At 31.7% G+C, this 20919-nt stretch overlaps 1 protein-coding gene across 1 annotated transcript in view; it reads right to left on the bottom strand.

The window, feature by feature from the left end:
• Positions 1-934: 934 nt before the first annotated feature.
• Positions 935-20919, bottom strand: part of LOC106462652 (vacuolar protein sorting-associated protein 13D-like) — a 120480-nt gene continuing 100495 nt past the window's right edge. Inside the window, exons 65-78 of the mRNA XM_022389967.1 lie at positions 20345-20501; positions 19248-19353; positions 18324-18624; positions 15181-15359; positions 14675-14812; positions 13952-14248; positions 12987-13123; positions 12047-12228; positions 10428-10501; positions 10053-10220; positions 9196-9402; positions 6784-7037; positions 4454-4754; positions 935-2353 (exon numbers count right to left, since the gene is read on the bottom strand). Of these exons, the coding sequence (XP_022245675.1) occupies positions 2255-2353; positions 4454-4754; positions 6784-7037; positions 9196-9402; positions 10053-10220; positions 10428-10501; positions 12047-12228; positions 12987-13123; positions 13952-14248; positions 14675-14812; positions 15181-15359; positions 18324-18624; positions 19248-19353; positions 20345-20501 (2600 nt within the window). The 3' untranslated portion in view covers positions 935-2254. The remainder of the gene's footprint in view (positions 2354-4453; positions 4755-6783; positions 7038-9195; positions 9403-10052; positions 10221-10427; positions 10502-12046; positions 12229-12986; positions 13124-13951; positions 14249-14674; positions 14813-15180; positions 15360-18323; positions 18625-19247; positions 19354-20344; positions 20502-20919) is intronic.

The raw sequence follows: 20919 nt of genomic DNA, 5'->3' as shown, positions 1-20919 counted from the left end.
AAATGAAAATAGTAAATTACCATATGTAGGTACATAAAATTTTGATAAACACATACATACATACATACATATATATATATATATATATATATATATATATATATGTGTGTGTAGTGCAGTGCAAGAGGCATGTACACATTTTACTCGGTGTATATGTTGAACGCTAAATCATCCAACTTTCTTCAAAACATCATCAATAACTTCAGCTTCGAGTCATCAACTACAACTTACAAATTGTAAAAGTAGTTCTAATTTCCATACTGATCTAAAGATTGCTAGCATAACACAGGACGAAAAAGTATTAAAAAAATTCCTTTATTCGTGCATATTCATACTTTATCATAATTAACACTTTTAGTTTTTTTTGTTTTGTTTAAAAACAATAAGTATCTTATGAAACATATATATATTATTTCACTCATAAGGAAACACACACAGAACAAAATAAATATATATTTTTAAATAAAGATGAACGTACTGACAGAATCTATATATATGTAAGTGTAAGTTTGTGTACGTAAAGTTTCTTTTTAGTTATTGCACATCAAACAAAACAGGATTGGACATAAAAAAAAAGAGTTTAAATCAATCATGTTATTAGGAAATTACTACCAAAGCATCATATATATATCGTAAACGGAAATTCAAAATCCTTCAGAGCACTTAAATGATATCAGAATTGGCTTTTTAAGTATGAAAAATCTGTTTTACTGACATTTCAGTCAAACAGTAACCCGAAGATCACCTGCTACTATAGGTCTAAATGTTATCTTTGTCGGTTAGACAAATTTTTCACTGCGGCCAAATAGTAACCTGAAACTGACCCGCTACTATGGGCCAAAATGCTTAGGTTTGTTTAGGTCAGTAAAACCAATTTTGCGTTACACTCAAATAATAACCTGAAAACAGCCCACTACTATGGGTCGAAATGTTGTTATGTCAGTAAAACAACTTTTTTTTACAGTGAAATAGTAACCTGAAGACAATCTGGGTTTATGTAAGTCAGTTAAATTTTTTCAAACTTAAAAAGTTGCTTCTCATATCATTGAAAGTTTTTAAAACTGAAAACAGAACCACAATAACTGAGGCATAAACTGTGCACAAACCAAAGCCTGCTGAAGTGAAGAAAGCTACAGGGATACTGAAGACTAAGATTTATATGAACAGATATTTTTAGGGTTCCCTACTACTTACAATTTCCTCGTGTGAAAGGAATATATATATATATATATATATATATGTAATTATTATATATTTTTTGAGCACTTAGAACACAACTGACTATGACAGGTTTCAAAAATAAGTACATTTAAAGGTATTTAACAGCTTCCTACGTGGGAAGAAAACACTGACTTTTATATCATTTTACATCTTTTCTTAGAACTAAGAATGATAAAGATAGTTTTTCAAAAACTATATTAAAACTAAAATATTCTATAACTATACATTCACTGTTCCAGGTCTTTTGTTGCGAAGTTTTCAAGATATCAATTCAATTCAAATGTCCAGTTTGATATGACGTGATCATAGTAAGTTGTGAGCTCAAAATAGTAGATATCAAATTAACGTTAGGGCTACAGGAACAACAAATATATATAAATCAATTTGAAGCCACTGTCAAAAGAATGGGTAACATAGTAATTAACTTAATGGTGGAAGATATTAGTCAACATTGTTACAGCATGAAATAGATTACTCATTTAAGGCATCATCACAATTGTCTTAGTTTATCATTTGCTGCACTGCCTGGAGTAAAGAGAGAGCAGCCTCTCTTCCTTTAACTTTTCACAGCATACAAAGTCACTGGTGAAGCAACTATTAGGCTTTAATATGGCATGAAAGTGAAACTGTCTAAATTTATACAATATGACCAGCTGTAGCAGACTTTTTACAATGTTATTTCTTCCGAATATATTTTACAACACAGTATACAAGTTTGTCTACTACCTTGAGAAGATTGACACACGTATTTAGAGGATTTCTCCCGATTTCTAAATCACAGATAAATACTGTATCTAAGATATTTGTTCTGATAAACCTACTATTTATAGCAAATTGTTCTTTTGTAATAAATTTTGAAGTTTATCAACCAGTTGCCTATTTGTATTATTATTATTATTATTATTATTTATAAACCCAATTACTTTCATTAATAAACTACCAATATTGTAGAGAACCTCTAACTGGTTTAATGAGCACCTGAACATTTAAATTTTAAAAAATTAGTTATAAGAAAACCAGGAACGGTTAAAGACTAGGCTTGGTCCAGCTCCTCGGGTTTTTCATCTCCTATGACAACTGTATTCCTTCTGTCTTCAAATAGGCTTTTAGCATAATTAACTTGTTGAGAAACCTGGAAGAAACAAATACTATTTGTAATTCTTTTTTTTTTTAATATAAGTGTTGTTGTCGTTGTTTGTAGTTAAGCACAAAGCTACACAATGGGCTATCTGTGCTCTGCCCACCACGAGTATCGAAACCCGGTTTCTAGCAATGTAAGTCCGCAGACATACCGCTGTGCCACTGGGGGGCATTAATACAAGTGAACGTAACTGTATCCAGTCGTGGGTCATTTACTAGTTATGAGGCTCTGTGACAACAAGAAACAGCATGTTGTGTCGTTGTTTCAACTAACAAAAGGTTAGTGAGAAAACTTCTGTAACTCAGAAATTATTATTAATAAACAGAATCCTCCCCCTAAAAACAAAAAAGAAACATGAGTTGTCTAGCACCATTTCATAAAACTTACAAATATTATAAATATCATCAAAAATAAAGCTGACAAATTAAGCTTTCTATAATTAAAAGTTCTACCAGATTTATTTGAAAAATAGATTTCCATTTTAATACAAGTTTTTTATTTCCAAATCAATGGTATAGTAACCAAACTGTTGTTATTTTTGCTCTTAAGATTACACAAAAGTTCCAATATTTTGGCTCTATTACATTGATGACATCAAGAATCATGGTTTTGAGGATTTGATTACGTTCCGCACCATCCTAAACTCCATCCATTGTATTATAAAATTTATACTTGAACATTCCATAAACAGTATTAAATAAAGTTCTCCATTTGTTCTTACTAAACAGGCAAAACTCTGTGCCTATAAAAATGGCATAAGTCGAAACAACGGTAAAAAACTGTTTTATTCTGAAGTTTTAAGTCATTCTTCAACTTATTATTATACCTTTTCTCCTCGAGTTTTCACTACGTCAAATAAAGTCAATGTTACAGTAATTATGTTTGTAATTAATTTAGTTTTCTTTACATAGTGTTAGCTATATTCTGTGAAACACTTTAGGATTGATAAATGATTTTGTTTCGTTAGGATGCATTTTTCCTATTAAAAATACCAAGAAAAAAAGAAATTTGTGTAACATTGAACCCAAAAGTGTAGTTCAGCATAATCTGAGGCAGGTTTTACACTTTGTTTTATTTAATTTATAAACCACTATACTTAAACGTTTTTTTTCCTCAAGAACTCAAAGTTTGCGTATCATCTTGTTGATCTTTGGTATATAATTCTAAAGAGGAAAATTAATAATTTTTATTTCTCATCCATAACTTACCATACTGACTGGAATAGAAAAAAACAAACTAAATTAACACTAAATTCCACAAACCTACAGATTCATCTTTCTACCTCACTTCAGTCAGAAGATTGAAGAAAAATTTACAGCCTTTACTTCTTTCATACAGTTGGGAAGTGCTGTGAGCATCTTAATTAATCAATTTAAAGAAAGAATTATAGCATTTCAGTGATCATATCATGGACAAAAAATGCTGCTATAAATGAACTCCAATTATAAGATCTAAGAACTACAGATAAGCCAATTTAGAATAACAAAACAAGTAGTGTTAAATTTTAACAGTGCACAAATGAAGGTGTACAAGAAATCTCATTAAATCAATTCCCTAATGTTGTATAGAAGATGTTTATGGCATTACTCCTGTTACTTCTAATGTATTACATACAACAAACTGGTATTATTATAACAGTGATAAAGAAGAAGGATAAAGTTATTCATGTAACTATGCTATCTTGTGTCTGATACACCGATATGAAAATATTCAGTTCTTCTTGTCTTTTCATTAAGGAAGAGAGACTAATTCTTTTAACTGAAATTGAAGAATCGGCTTTTCAAATAAAAAATTAAAATTAAATTCTTTTTTTAAAAACTTAGAGAAAATTGTCACATTATTTTCTTGCATAGATTAAAATGTTTGTTAACTTGGCCTTTGCTCTGTCATAAACAGAGCAATCAAACTGTATTTTGCCGAAATCCTTTAAAAGTTTTACTGGTGTTACGCTATATTACGACCCTATACCTATGAACCACTTTGTTTAACCTATCTGTTATCCCCTGCCAGTCATATAAAACCTGGTCCTTTGGAAGTTTCACTGGTGTTATGCTACACTTTGACACTACATCTAAGAAGTGCCTTACTTACCCGATCTGCTATCTCCTGCGAGTCACAACGAACTTGAGGTCCTTTAGAAGCTTTACTGGTGGTATTCAAAAGAGGTAAAATTTCATCAGTGTTCATATTAAACTGTAAGTAAATCTTGGTTTGACCCAGAACTCCAGTGGTAGATTTAACAGTACAACAGTAGTACAGCTCCCCTAGTGGGACAGTGAGGATGACTTTGTTGACTGATGGGGTTTTTCGACTAAGAATGTAAACTTGTTCACTGGAGATGAGAGCTCGCAAGTCCTCGCTTCCTGCCAGCAGTTGTTCGTATGCTACAAAACTAAAGATTATACATTTACTTATTTGAAGATTGCCCAACAGTTGTATAAAAGCTACGAAATATGAGAGTATTTTTAACAGTTATATGAGGACTCAAGTTTACTGTTAGCATCTGCATTACCATGTTATTCAGTAATTTTTCCATAGTACTCAGTTAAATTTGTATAATCCAGCAATAAAACATTCAAGCTACAACTAAGCTATCAGAATATTAATCCTTTCTGTTGCAAAGAATAAATATATAATAATTATTAGTATTTCTATTAATACATTACATCTGAATCTACTTTCTGTAAGGTTAACTATACATTTTTCTTGTATGATTCATATGACACCATGATAGAAATCATGACCGTATTTTATTTACTATTTCATGTTCTAAAGACAGAACAAAATCAATATATTCAAGAACTTCTGTGTTATTATTACAAGTTATCTTTTTGAAAAGTTATTTTACATCATTGAAACTCAAACTGATTTCTTTCCTTATAGGACAATGTTTCACAATGAAAAAATAATTTCTGGAACCAATTCTGTTTGTCTTTAAATTCAACTGGATGAACTCTATTTGCAGTTTTATTATTTTTAAGTTTAAAAATTCACATTTTTTCCAAGAATACGAAAGTTACTGAGACTTCAACAAGTAAATAAATATTTCATAAAATGGTCATTATATTCTAATTACATAAATATATCTCATTATTCATTGTAGCTACAAAATAATGTAAACAAAACGAAAATATGGATTTACCTTGTCTTTATTACTAATAATTAATTAAAAGTAAATCACAAGTTTCCAACAATTCCAAAAAAATAGTTGTTTAAGCAAGTGTACAGTTTAAAGATATTTTCAGCAGAATCTTAGTCTGAATTAACTTGTTGGATTGCACAGATAAAACAATCAGCATTAGTTAAAAGATAAAAAAGAAAACTGAAAAGTTAGTTTTGGTAGCAAAGGGCTACATGTAATTGACTTTTGATCTTTGGAGTAAGTATGATACATGCCAATCTACACTTATATAGTTTTGCTGATGTTAGTGTTTGAACTAATATACACTGTAGTAACTACCAGTTACTGCTGTTCTAATCAAATGCCATACGAGAGTCTTGGATTCTATCAATTAAAAATTCTAAATTAATATATATACTAGCAGAGACCCACAAAACAGTTTCGATTAAACTAGTATCTTTATTGCAACAATACTTCTTTAAATACAGAATTTCTACTGTAATATAAAAGAATCCTAATCACAGACACCAAAATCTATAAGTCATTTTGTCTTAAGCCTAATATTAGTCAAGCCTATATTTGATAAAGAGATAAATTAACTTTGTAACTGATGTACATTTTTTGTTTTAGTTTAGTTAAGTCTAAACTTAATGTCAATAAATAAACTTATACTGTTGTACTACGACCTAACTTTAAGATGTTTTAAAGCTCTGATAATCTTTTAATATGTTGCTCTACAAAATGTCTACTAAAGTAAGTACGTTTACACTCGCCTTTTGTTTAAATCCGTTGAAATGTAGCGCGCATGCATGTGTATTTAAATAGTAAGATGTGCACGCATTTTCATGACAAAAAAAAAAAGAGTATTATCATTAAAGATACCTTGAGTCAATTATTGTAACATACATAACATAACTTTACTTTGGAAACTTGTAATTTATGTTGGATGATGGCTTTTAATTCAAAATTGTCTTAAATTATAATCTGTTTCTGCAGAAAAATATTCAGGCAAAATAAATAATCAGTTGAGCCAATCAGTAATCTTTACACAGCATTTCCTGATGGTGTTATAACAGTTTTTGTTTTCTTTGTCAGCTTGAAAGGTAGTTTAAACACAGTTGTGACTGTTTTATGTTTAGCTTTTCATGTTAATGATGTAACACGTGGTACTGACAGCATCATGTGAAATTATTTGCTGATAACCACAGATGCAACATAATTATCAACATACAAGTTCAGTGAGAAAATAAAATGTTCGTTATTGTGGTTTTTGATTTCTTAATAATTTTTTCCTACTTACAATTCGTTGAAGTTCCGATCATTTAACTGAAAGAGAAACTCCTGACCTAGGGCTTGATGCTCAGAATACACAGGTAATAGCCCTCCTGGTCCAACACATAATCGGGAAAGACGACACCTAGTAGGAAGGATGTGGGAACTTCTACGACTAGTGTCCCTCAAAGCACTTGCTGCACCGGAAGCAAAGTCTAAAACTCCAACAGTTGGCTTGGTGACTGTTCCCACAAGGCCTTTTCCTAGGCCTGCAAAAAATCCCTTAAAAAAAAAAAAAGAACTTCAATTAGCTCTCAAATTACCAACTTGTTTCTTTATTGTTCACATCAGGGAGGTCCACACATCGCATCATATTGGGTAATCTTATGTGTTTACTTGCTGTAGCACTAGGGGAAAAAATTGATCAAAAACACTGACTGCAATTACTAATTTTCGACATAAAACACAAAAGGAACCCCAGCACTAATCAGTATGGGGTTAACTGCAATATTGATGGTATTTTTTGTTTAAATTGTTTTTGGAACTAGAATATTATTAATGACCAGGTTAGTCAGACACACACACACAAGAAACTTTGCATATAAACAGTTTAGAATTCTTTTTTTAAAGAAGACAAGGGTAATTTAAGTGTTATTGCACAAACACGAACCAACCATGTTTTAAGTGTTCTGCACTATTATGGTTACAATGTAAGAGAGACTTTATCAAATACAAGAAATATGCATGTGCTAAAATAACCCAGCTCTGTTTTCTAACCTTGATTCATGTCAGGAGGTTTTAGTGAGTTACATTTAAAATTTAAAGTACTTTCTTATCAAGACATATAAATAAATTTTGCATAAAAACATAACTAATACTCCAAATGTTAACATTATATAAGTTTTAAGTTCTTAATTTTATAAGGCAATATTACAAAAAAAATTACCAATTTTCCAAAGTGTGAGAAATATGACATTTGCTCTACAGGTATCTTCTCTTCTCTAACTTATTTACCACCCCTCCAAGAAGTATGAAATTTAATGTAAGTTACTAATTATAATGTTGTCATCGCTCAAGCAAAGCATAATTTGTATATCCTTCAATTTATTTGGTTACAAAGCCATAAAATAGAAAATCAGACCCCACTTGCTACATCCATCTGTCACATCCTCTCTTTCAGAAATTGCCAGTAGTTCTCACTAATGTTTAATACTATATTATTTATAACCAATAGAAAGCAAAGATTTTAGTCTATCAAGTAATGTATTACATTACATCATTTTCGGTATAGAGAATTGTGATAATTATGGGACATTGTTTTTTTGCAAATTATTATTTGGTGTTCTCTGATGCATTATTTTTTAAAGAAAAAAATATTTAGTGTAGTATCATTAGTATAAAAAAAGTAGGGTTAAGTGACATCAACAGTAAAAAAAAAAGGCCCAGGTAAGTATAATATTTCTTATTTTTCATGTGTATTCTCTTTATTTATTGTTATAAAAGTAACTAAAATGTAAAAATTAGAAACTTTTTAAGTTAGATAAGGTAAAATAGAGAATAATAATAATTTTTCAGGAGGTATGCTTGCTACCAGTTCACGAGTAATGTCATTCTCTAGAGTAATATGAGCTTCACATTCACCAACTGATTGACAAATTTTGTGATGGAAATATTAATTTAGACAAAGTGCAATAAAATAATAAAATTTAAGTATAAACAGATGTATACTGTTACAAGTTTAAAGCTATTTAGCATAAATAAATGTAGTTTCATGTTAGAATTTAAAGATATTCTAGAAAGAAAAAAAAAAGTAATTTAGATTTATTTTGAATGATTTTTTGGTGGTTACGAGGTCGGTTAATTTGACCAACCTCTTATATACAGTGTTAGGGTAGAGAAAATAACAAAAAAAATATAAAGTTTTAGTGAAAAATAACGTTTTATAATTACTTAGGAGGTTTTAGAGATTACACAAATGAAATCTGAAAATCTTCTGATGAATAAAAGTATTTTTAATGAAATTCACTTTGCACTAGGAGTAGCAAGCAAAACTACACTATACATTCACAGACAAATTTTATTAAAAATAATCAATTAAAAAAATCAAATTTTTTATGTACAAAAGTTTTATAACGTTTACTGAAAGACAGCCAAATTTTGTGAAGATACATGAACTGTATTAAAAGTTGTAGTATGGAAACTGTAACAAGTACAAAATGGTTACAAACTCGGTTGATTCATCCAAGCCTGCATGGAAAGAGTTAAAAGATAATTAGGAAATGCAAGAAAAATCCCCTAAGATATTGCTGATTTCATTACTCAAGTAAATGATGTTGGTTCTGCTGAATACCAAAGCGAAGAGGAAAACATTTAAATGGTCACTTTATATAAATGTATTTCTAATTGTGACTGATAGTTAGTGTATATTTCATTTGTTTACCTGAAACCCATCAGAGGCTGCACCTTCATACGTCTGTGACAAAATACTAGTGACTCCGCCAAGTAAGCCAATCCCAAGCCCTTTCAGTCCAGCTACGAGGTGATCGCTCCCAGCACTAGCAGTATCCTGACGGATCCGTTTCCTCATCTCCTGATGATGTTTATCCATCGAAACAACTCCAAGGCCATCTGACAGAGAGCCTGTTACCTGAACAAAAAACACACTCAGATATAGTGCTGTACGATGTTTAACATCCAAGCTGGAGAAAAACATATTACATGAGCTCTACAGGCAACTCGTTATACTTATGTTGTTGTTGTTGTCTGACAGCACTCAAAAATTAAGGTTATTTCACCAGCACATTAAATTAAGTTTCAACAGTTTCAAAGCTAAATAAATTTGGATCAGAATAAGAAACGCTTCTATGTCATAAATGCCACACCACCACCATCATTAACCAAAAATGCAAGCTATGGTCCTTTTAAATTTTTACCTATGCTACCGAAGGTTGACAGAGGTTATGGTTTCATCCCTGTGTGTGTGTGTTTGTTTGTGTATTTGTCAGCAAGATTTATCAAAAATGGTTGAATGAATTTGGATAAAAGTTAGTATACATTTGGACTGTGACCCAACTTAGAAGAGATTAGTGTTTGGAGGATCAAGGTCACGAAAACCTAAAAAATTGCTATCTGTTAACAAGGGAACCAATTTTTCACACGGCTGGAAGGGTGAGCATGTTTGGTGAAACGGGGATTCGAACTCGCGAACCTCAAATTGCGAGACAAGCCCCCCTAATCACCTGGCCATGCTTGGCCCGTATGAACAGAGATAAGAATGTAAAACAATATGGACTATACCTTAGCAGCAGAGTTGGACAAGCCATGGGTAACATTTTTGAAAAGTCCACCGAAGTTTCCTTCTTTCACAAGTTCTACAAGTCCATGAGAAACATCATTTGCAAGGCCTAGAGGGTTACCCAAGAAGTCTATTGCCCCAAGAATTTTAATTGCCTGGCTTTTAAGTTCCTGTAGAATTAAGATTATGGAAAAAAACAAACAAACTTAATTTTAGAAGAAATGGGTGAATGTATCAAATGCAAGAATATTGTGGTACCTTACTACAATGTCAAACAAAGTTGATACAAAGAATTTATTACAATATTTTAGGGAAAAAAAACAACACAAAACGTTGTTTGCTTTAATTGAAAAAAAAAGTTTATTAAGGGTTATCACCTCTCTATAGTGCTCATAAATATCATCCAACAAGAACTGGAGAGTTTCAAATGGGTGAACACGGAGAAATGGATCTGAAACAGAAAGAGTTTTCTTATAAGGTGATAGAAGGAGTTATATTGGATCAATAGCTAAAGCAGATCAGCATATAAAATATTCAAAAGGAAATCCAACTATTTAAATGTCACAATCAAAAGAATTTAATGTATTAAAACATGCAGGATGAATCTGTACAATGCCCGAGATATTACATATGATGTTAGAAACATATTTAGGTTCAAAAAGTCAATTTAACACACAAAAAAATTTAAAATTAGAGTTTTAAATCTGACTAGGGTTGGATCAGAATAAGAAACACTTCTATGCCATAAATGACACACCACCACTATGAACCACAAATGCAAGCTATGGTCCTTTTGAATTTTTACTTTTACCATTGAAGGTGGACAGAGGTTATGTTTTCATTCCTCTCTCTCTCTCTCTCTGTGTGTTTGTTTGTCAACAAAATTTCTTGAAAATGGCTGAATGGATTTGGATGAAAGTTGGTATACATTTGGACTGTGGCCCAACTTAGAAGTGATTAGTTTTTGAAGGATCAAGGTCACAAAAACCTAAAAATTTGCTATCTTTTAACATGGGAACCAATTTTTCACACTATAATCAAATAGCTTTCGAAAGGTAGACTTTGTTAGGGGCAAACTAATGAGAAAAACTGTTATATTATATTAACATCTGCATCAACATTTTTCATCACTTTCAGAAAATGTATTTTTTTTTTAACAACAAACTCTTACTCCCTAAGGAAAGAGAAATCTGAAAAAATATTTGAAAATGGAACTAAAAATTGCAACTGTATTGGTAAATACATCACCCATATCCTACAAAATGAAACTATAATTCATTGAATAACATTAAACCTACAAAATGTCCACTCAGATCACTTTATTTGAATATTGATAATTTAAAGACAGCTTTTTTTGTCACATGAGAGCATGTTATAGTCTGAAACCATGTGGCTGATGTTTGCATTCTTACTTTGTACGTATATATACAAGAAGTAGAGCTATAGCACAACTCAAAGTTACTTATATCAAAAGAAAGTAATAATGAGCAGTAACTTGCTTTGTACATATATATATATATACAAGAAGTAGAGCTATAACACAACTCAAAGTTACTTATACCAAAAGAAAGTAATAATGAGCATAACTTACTTTGTACATATATATATATATATATATATACAAGAAGTAGAGCTATAGCACAACTCAAAGTTACTTATACCAAAAGAAAGTAATAATGAGCATTAACTTCAGGTATATATATCTTACTTTAACAAATACTTTTAACAGTACACATGTTCTTGATGTGTGAAAAATCTCTTAGTCATTTTGCAGTTTAATTAAATATGAAAGAACAAAAGTCTCCTTACTATACATGTATACAAAATCTTGTGGTTTTGCTGCTTTAAAAGCTCCTTACTATACATGTATACAAAATCTTGTGGTTTTGCTGCTTTAAAAGTCTCCTTACTATACATGTATACAAAATCTTGTGGTTTTGCTGCTTTACAGCTTCTAAGATTCGATCTACTATACAAAATGATCAAATCCTTCTACCTAGTTCTACTATAGCATCTTCGAAACGAATCAAATGCCATCCAACTTTGTGTTTCAGCTGGCGAAGTTCAGGTGGCAACTGTCCACTTGTCAAAACACTTAATCGTAGCTGCTGCATGTGGAGTTTCAGAGTGCTGAAGTAATAACGTTGAGCATGAGCAGAAGCAGCAGCAGCTAGGGCCCTGAAAATGTATTGTTAATATTCAAGATCGAGAAAAGATTGACTAAGTTATAGAAACAGATACACACATTAAAAAAACGTTGACAAAATCTTATAAGGTTTATCTTTCTTGAGGTTTCGTCACCTGTAGAAATTAAGATTCTCAATAATTAGACCATTAATCCTTTCATGATTATTTTTCAAGTTAATTATTTTCTTGTCTTGCAATAAAACCTAACATTATTGAGAAAGAGATCATACCAAGAAGAAAAAAAAAAAAGAAATCAAGCTTAAGCCTTATGCGATCTGAAAGTTGAAAGAATCAGTATGAAAGTAGAAACAGTATGTATTTCAAATGTCAAAACTGAGTCCGTGTAAAAGAACCTAATAATGCAGTAATGATGTATATGGTATATCACAAAAAGTTTGTTAAAAAGTTCAACAAAAAAGTTATTATTTCAGATGTTCACCATAAAGTTTATGTTTCACGTTATGCATACATTACAGCAGTGGTTACCAACTGTTGGTCCACATGGATATTTCAGTTGGTCCACAGGGCTGTTTAAAAAAATGCTTGTTGAAATTTAGCTACTTAAGTATATATATATTGTTTTACAATGTATTTTAGAATACTTTAAAAATTGAACATTGTACAAAATAGCCTGTGAAATTCTGGGATTGGAGCTAGCTGGTTCTCAGTTGGAAAAAAGATTAAGAAAAAATGGTCTATAGGATGGTTTTCAGCAAGTTAACAATTTTCAATTTTGAATATTAACTTACCTTTGGGCCTGACTATCGTTTTCATCCATCTTCTCCAGTTCGATGTCTGACTGGTCGAAACCAAAACATTGAAGCAGTTTCAGTAAGAGTAGCTCCTCTAGGTTGAGTGTTAAGTTTTTTATAGTTACAAGCAAATGCTGAAAACAAATGACGATAAGTGACTGCTACAGAAAGTGTGAATAATCTATCACATCATAATTCATTAACAAACACTATTCAACTGAAACTCTTACATAAAAAGTACACTGTTGCTCTAAGCATTTGTAAAAATTAACAGAATGAACAGCAGAATGATAAATAAAGGTAGACAACTTTTAGCCTAGTCTTTCTTTAGATAATTTTATTCATCTTTTTAACCAAAGTAAGTATTTACCTAAAATAAGGTTTACAAAAACTAAAGATTTTTTATTTAGTTTGTTATATTTATTAAACTAAATGTTCATTCAAAATATTATAAATTTCTGAAATTTTATACATAGAAGAAAAAAATTGCAATTAATTATATGTAACAGTTATTATACTTTCTTTCTTTCTTGTTTTATTACTTTTATCTCCAAGTAAACCCTACGTATTTATAATATGTACTTAACTCTTTCACTGCCGTGGACACCTCTAGAGGACTGTCATGTGAGGTTGGAATTTTGTGCCATCATAAAGAAAGGACACTACCATTCAAACTTTCCAAAACATACCAGTTTCAAGTTTAAGATAAGCAAAGAAATATGGAAACGTGTTTTTTTCATTTGAATATCTTAAAATAAACCTTAAACTAGGAAAGTTGTTCATGTACCAGTTTCAAGTTTATGATGAGCTATGATATACAGATTGCGATTTGTTTTTTTATTCAACATCTAAAAAATAAACCTGACTCTGGGAGAGTTGTTCATATATAAATTGGGCAACGAAAGAATTAAAGTTAAAACAAATAAATACCACAACACACACTCAGATAAGATTCCACAGACCTTAAAGATCTGAACATTAATATCCGGCATGGAGGATCGTTGAATGGTGATGTACACTGCCGGCAGGTGACGTAGGTGATCCGTTTTATCCTGAGGAGTGACGTAAAGCATAACTGGTTGTTCTGCATTCAAGAGCTGATTGTCTGCTTGGAGGTTTTGAACACTACAGTCTAAGGTCTGACCACTGGCATTCTGGACAAACTCTACCATGATGTTATTGAGCAATAAATACACCAACTCTTCACTCAAGTGGTTGATTACAGATACTCCAAGACCACTTGAGAGGTGAAAACAAAGCTATTGAAAAAAAAACAAAAACTACTCATTAACAATGATTTTATAAATAGTTTTGGTGTAGCAACAATACTGTTACCTAACAACACTGCAACCTAATACAGCTACAAAACTGTTACCTAATTACATGGGTTCCAAAATTTTCTCAGCAAAAGGCTCCTCTGGAACATTCTGCTTCTTAAGTGAGGCCAGCCACCCAATGAATCTATAGATCCTGAGTACCGTGTATTTGGTATAGCCACCTGGTAAGCCTCTGGTTTAACACAACAATACTTATCTATTACAGCCATGTATTTAACATGGCAACATATTATTATCTGAAATAGCTACAACACCGCTCTTTAATGTAGAAACTTCATGTTTTCATGCCTTCGACAGAACAATGTCTGTACCCTTTGTACTAATATATACATAGAGAAAGAATCATACTTGAAGATCATGTGTCGATCTTGAGGTGTCATTGCTGCTTTCTGGGGCTTTAGAGGCCTCTTGTGACGAAAGCCGGGGCCTCTCTCTTTCTTCTAATACAACCCAATCTGAGGTCGATGAAGTTAAGGATACTAGTTGCTACAGAATAAAAATAAAACACTCTTTTACACTATATAAAAAATATCATATTGGATAATTACTTTATATTACTAGCATACCTAAAAATTACACAAGTATTTATTAATTATGAGGTTTTTGAAATATATTTCTGTGCAGAAGGTACAATTCATTTTCCCTTCAAATTATGGAGATACAAATTTTCAGAAATATTTACCCATAACCATGGATATACTAATTTTCAGAAATATTTACCCGTAACCATGGAGATACAAAATTTCAGAAATATTTACCCGTAACCATGGAGATACAAATTTTCAGATATATTTACCCGTAAACATTTCCCAATGTCAATAATAAGTATATTTTACCATAGTTTCTTCATATACCTTTTGTCTGATGTCAGTTATTTGTAGAACACGTGTTGGTCCATCCGCCACGACCTTTACGGCCAGCACACCTGATCCACCTCGAAGTTTCTGTCGGCTCAAAGCCTGTTCAACAGGTACACCATTTTGCATAGTCTTAAAGGTAACAGGTTGGGTAGGTCCAATAACAACTTCATTCCCTAAAATGATATAATTTAAAAAGATATAAGAACAAAATATGGGTTGGATAATCAATACCAAAATTTAGGGGTCTCTATGTAACATAAAACTGCTTTGAAGGAAAAAGAATTACATGGTGTGGTCAACATTTTGGCCACATGACCTTCATTGGTTGTGAGGAAAATGTTTGCCAAAATGTATAATGCATACAAGTTTTAAAGTGATTTGAACCATTTTTTTTCATATACATTTTGTTTGCTGTGTGCATTACTTTTTGGAATATCTAATTACTAGTCATTCTGCTATTTGCAACTGTATTTGTAATTTATGAACTGTTAATTTGTTTGTTTTAATGGAAAGCTATACAATAGCCTATTTGTGCTCTGAGCACATTACAAGTCCATAAGTTTACCACTGGCCTACAGGGGGAGCTGAAGTTTTTCTGCTCAAGTTTATGTCACAAACAGTATGAACAGCTCTAAAACATAAACAAACATAAGAAAAAGACTTAAACCAAACTTACATTGGAAAACCTAAGTAGCAAATCAAAGATGATGTTACTTGCCTGGGCATTAGAACAGTACTAAAATAAACATGAGAAGTACAACGAGAACCAGTACAAATTTGTGAAGGGCAGTGGAAATGTTCCAATTTAGATTATGTGTTGGGTGGATGCCTAATAACTGTAATAATGCAACGACAATTAAACTGAAACAATAATTTGTCAGAGCTTGATGCTGACATGTTTAAAGATTAGTTAAGGAAATGGACAGGCCTCCAGATACTGTCAGTAAAACTAGAAAGGGATTGCATTTTTTTTACATCACTGAGGTTGTTCAACTCAGTAATGTTCTTGCCTCATGATGTGCAGAATAAAAGAGCTTGTTTGTCTGCCAGTAACATCAATCCAAACTACAACCATATATCAGGTTCGGCTCTAATTAATTTTGGTTTACTGGACACACATTCAAAGGAGTTCTTTATAGAGTTCTCAAAATGTGAAGAATGTACTAAACAAATTTTAATTGCGGTGGCTGACACAGTAAAGTCTGGGTTAAGAATCAGTCTGCTAGAAAGCAAGCATACAAGGAACAATAACCACTGTGGTTTGTTTACTTTGAAGAAAACTGAAAATGTTCTGAAGTCTTTAATATAGTAAGACGTGTACTTATACAGAGTAGTATTGTCATACTTGAAGACCGTACTACTGATACTTCTGTGTTATTGATTATATTTTTCAGAAGACTACATCACTACAAACATTAAGAACCGGTACTGTGTTTCTTGGCTAAATATTGTGTGCCCAAAATGATGCTATAGTCAATGGAGTAAAAATTTTCTTGCATAGATTAAGATTACTCTGTAATAATGCCATATTTAGTTTCCTTGCTCAACTAATAAACACAGTAATAATATACACACACTTGAAATAAGTCATCCTTACTCAACTAAAAAACACAGTAATAATACACACACTTGAAACAGGTCATCCTTACTCAACTGACAAACACAGTAATAATATACACACTTGAAATAGGTCATCCTTACTCAACTAAAAAACACAGTAATAATATACACACTTGAAATAAGTCATCCTTACTCAACTAATAAACACAGTAATAATATACACAGGATGACCTATTTCAAGTATATTATTACTGTGTTTATTAGTTGAGTAACACACCTGAAATAGGTCATCCTTACTCAACTAATAAACACAGTAATAATATACACACACTTGAAATAAGTCATCCTTAGTCAACTAAAAAACACAGTAATAATATACACACTTGAAATAAGTCAACATATTTTCTCAAATTTGCTTGTAATCTTAACATGTTGTACATTACTGAACTTATACTTCATTTAGTTTTATCATCTTTCTAGTTTTTGTAAAATATTTATAACAAAGTAAGAAACTTGCTTTTAACACCCATAACAATTTACATGCAAAATTACTGTCATGGTTGTAGAACAAATTTAGGTTTTATTCTCCAGACTAGAATTTACATAAAAAGAATGTTACTGACATTACGTTAAAGTTTGTTTGTTATCAAGCACAATAATAGGCTTTCTGTGTTCAGCCCATCATGAGTATTGAAACCTGATTTTTAGCATTATAAGCCTTTAGACTTAATACTCAGCCACCAGGGGAGGGGCTTATGTTATTGTAATTTAGTCAATCTAAATATATTCAAGGTTAAAATGCATTGACAAAACAGACTGGTGGAAAAGGATCAAACCTGCAGCACGATTGTTACTAGCTAGAACAGTCTAAAGTGACATCTGCATTCAATCACAAGTTTCAACGAGGTTCCGAGAAAGTGTATTAAAGCGTGATAGTAGTCTTGGGCTGAGTATTTACAAATACAGAAAAGGCATGTCAGGCAAACAAACTCAATTATGCTATCTAGTATGATACATACATGGTCTCCACAAGTTGCTTCCTGTACCATTGCTGTCATCTAAATACAAGGATAAACCTTGACTACTGAGTACTTAAGTCAAACAAAAAAAACAAACAAATATAACGCTCAAAGGTAAAAAGTTTTGACTTTTATACTAAACATTTATTATTTGGAATTAAAATCAAAGTTTAAACACCAATCACAATGAATAAACATAGCTAAAAATGGGCAGCAACTGCCTTGTTCAGAGTGACACTTGAGAATAGTCTTGAAGAATTAATCTATGAGCTACTGAGGTAAATACAATTTTTAACTTTGAACATTTACTCAAGTGCCGATTCAATACCAAAACGTTATCTACTTAATATACAATGAAGCACGTAAGCCTTGAGACAAAATAACAAAATTATCAGCCATTCTGAGATTAAAACACAATTTGTGGAAATATCCAAAAATATTCTAAATGTGCACTATTCTTATTTTCATACTAAACAATTTTAACATGTTAAATGTGGTGTTAAACGAACAAAAAAGTGATTTAATTTAGTAATTCTCCATAATCTTATAAAGGCCTACCTATTTTTAACCCCATGAAACCATCCTTTGCTTGTACAAACAAATTTGAAAGTCCACAACACAGTCGTCCATTTTCAGTAAACCTCCAAGTCTGAGTCAAGCGTCGTCGTTTGTCTGGTTTACGTAACATAAGCGGGACAAACTCTCCAGGTAGAGGGCCCAATCCAGCAATGTCCAACACAAGGACTCTCTCGTTATCCACAGAAGTTGATCGATGGGGGTCACGTGGTGGACTTGAACCTTCATGTTGAAGCATTTCTGTTGATGTCATGCGCCACAATTGAGATCTTTTTCCTTGCTCCTAGTGGGCAAAAATTCTTCTCTTAAAATACGACTTATTTCAAAGGTTCTACAGCAATCAATGCATAAGTTTAAAAATTAGTCCTAAAATTAAACTGTTCTTTTGTTTTTGTTAATAAAAGGACTCAACTGTAAACAGATTTGTCAAATAATATTTTTTCCAAAGTAGGGTTTATACTGTGAACAATTTGTCAAGTAATGTTAATAACAATGGTAGAGCCAATACTATGAACAAATCCATAAATTAATTTTACTTAGAAGGATGAGTCCTATACTGTAAACAAATTCGTCAACTAATGGTGATATAAATTTATCCTACAAACTTTTAATTTTAAACTGTGTCAGTTACAAAACCCAACACAGAAATTGATTTTTTTTTTCTAATCTTAGAAGACAGTAACATAACTTTTCAAAAGTTCATTAAATTTAACTGTGAATCCATATTTAAAACAGTGTCACCACTTATTCAGTTAAGTTCTTGGCACATAATTAAACTGATAAAATATCAAATAGTCCTCAAATTTAGATTAAACCACTATACACATGTATACATGTATTCTGAACTATTCAAGTTAGTACAAGTTAATTTTAGACAGGCCAAAAAGAATGTCATGAAGAGCTTACTTTTCGACTAAGAATAACCCGTGTCCCAAAAGGAACATCCAGTACTAACTCTTGCCCTGTGAGATCACTGGAGGAGAACAGCATCGAATCATTTATCCCATCAGCCCTGTGTTATTGAAATCATGTTACAATTAACAAACTATTTAACTGTAGACACAAGAAACAATCATCTTATATATATTGTGAACCATGGTGTCTGTCTGAGTATTCGTCTGTCTCCTGTTTGAAAAGCTGTGCACACAGACAAAGCTCAACATTCACTTTTGAAATGACGGGAAAACAGGCATGAATAACATTGATGCCAAATTTTATTTCGCAAGCAGGATATTCTACACTAAATTGTTAGGAATTAATCACACTATCATTCACATTTCCAAATGTGACGTAACTTAAAGAATATAAGTGTAGATTTACCGTACGTTATTGTTAAGTGGCTCTTAGAATTACTGAAATGCTCAACAATTACTTTTCACAGTGGGCAGTATAAGTAGCTCAGAGCTTTGGCTCTGAGTTAAACAAAGAGTGCAACACAATTAACCTTTTTAAAGTCCATGAAATAATTGAAGTTGCTAGATTAACTTAAACATTTCCCATCCCTGGGGATGGGTAGTTTTGCTAGATTAAGTTAAACATTTCCCATCCCTGGGGACGACTTTTGCTAGATTAAGTTAAATATTTTTCATCACTGGGAATGGGTAGTTTTACTAGATTAACTCAAACACTTCCCATCACTGGGGACGGGTAGTTTTGCTTGTATTGTACTAATTCTTCATGTTATTTTTATCATCATGCTATCATACATGCTTCAGCACTTCCATCTATAATGTTCAATGTACTACAAACACTCACATTAAACAGATAATCATAAAGATGTTGATTTACAAATTTCTATAACTTATAAAAAAAACATTTTTTTAATGAATATTTAACAAGTCTAAATCTTATTAAAACTTATTTAATATTACAGCATGAGCTTACAAGATATGATTAATAACAATCACATAAGAACCATCCTAATACATTGGTGATCATTAATTATGAAAACTAATACATTACACTCTTGGAAACAACTTAAAAACAGAAAACACACTACAAACCTGAGAAATGTTCCAGTGAAAGCAACATAAATAAAGTTTTCATAATAGAGTTTACTGCCTTCACCAAAGCTGTCCATATTGTACGATGCACTACAATCACCGGGGGCACAACAAGTAATGTAAGGAGAAAATGTTGGTTCATCCCAAGCATAAGGAACTATGTAAAACAAAAGAAAGAACCATGTTATAAAAATTTTGGAAATAGGTAATTCTTGTGTAAAAGCACTGGAGTAGGCAGGATAGGACGAATTCATTAACTACATTATTCATATTTTTTTTTTACAAGCCTGATCCACCATGTATAAATTTTCACAAAATTTTAATTCATGATTAGTATATTTGACATTTTTTAGAACTTAAATGAATTTCGAACAGGAACTTACCTCTGGTATACTGTGAAGTATTTTCGTGTTGACTTTGAACTCATGCTGGCAACAAGACACGTGACCCAAAAACCCTGAATGTCTTTTATGCATAGTAAATCATGCATCACTTACCCATAATGTTCCTCTTTCCCGCCTGTGTGTACGTGTCAGAGAATCTTAGATAAACTTTGCTTTCCTGTTATAATTCAC

This window comes from Limulus polyphemus, unplaced genomic scaffold (assembly GCF_000517525.1).
Source record: "Limulus polyphemus unplaced genomic scaffold, Limulus_polyphemus-2.1.2 Scaffold1217, whole genome shotgun sequence".
Lineage (NCBI taxonomy): Eukaryota > Metazoa > Arthropoda > Merostomata > Xiphosura > Limulidae > Limulus > Limulus polyphemus.
This window is presented reverse-complemented; position numbering and strand designations above follow the sequence as displayed.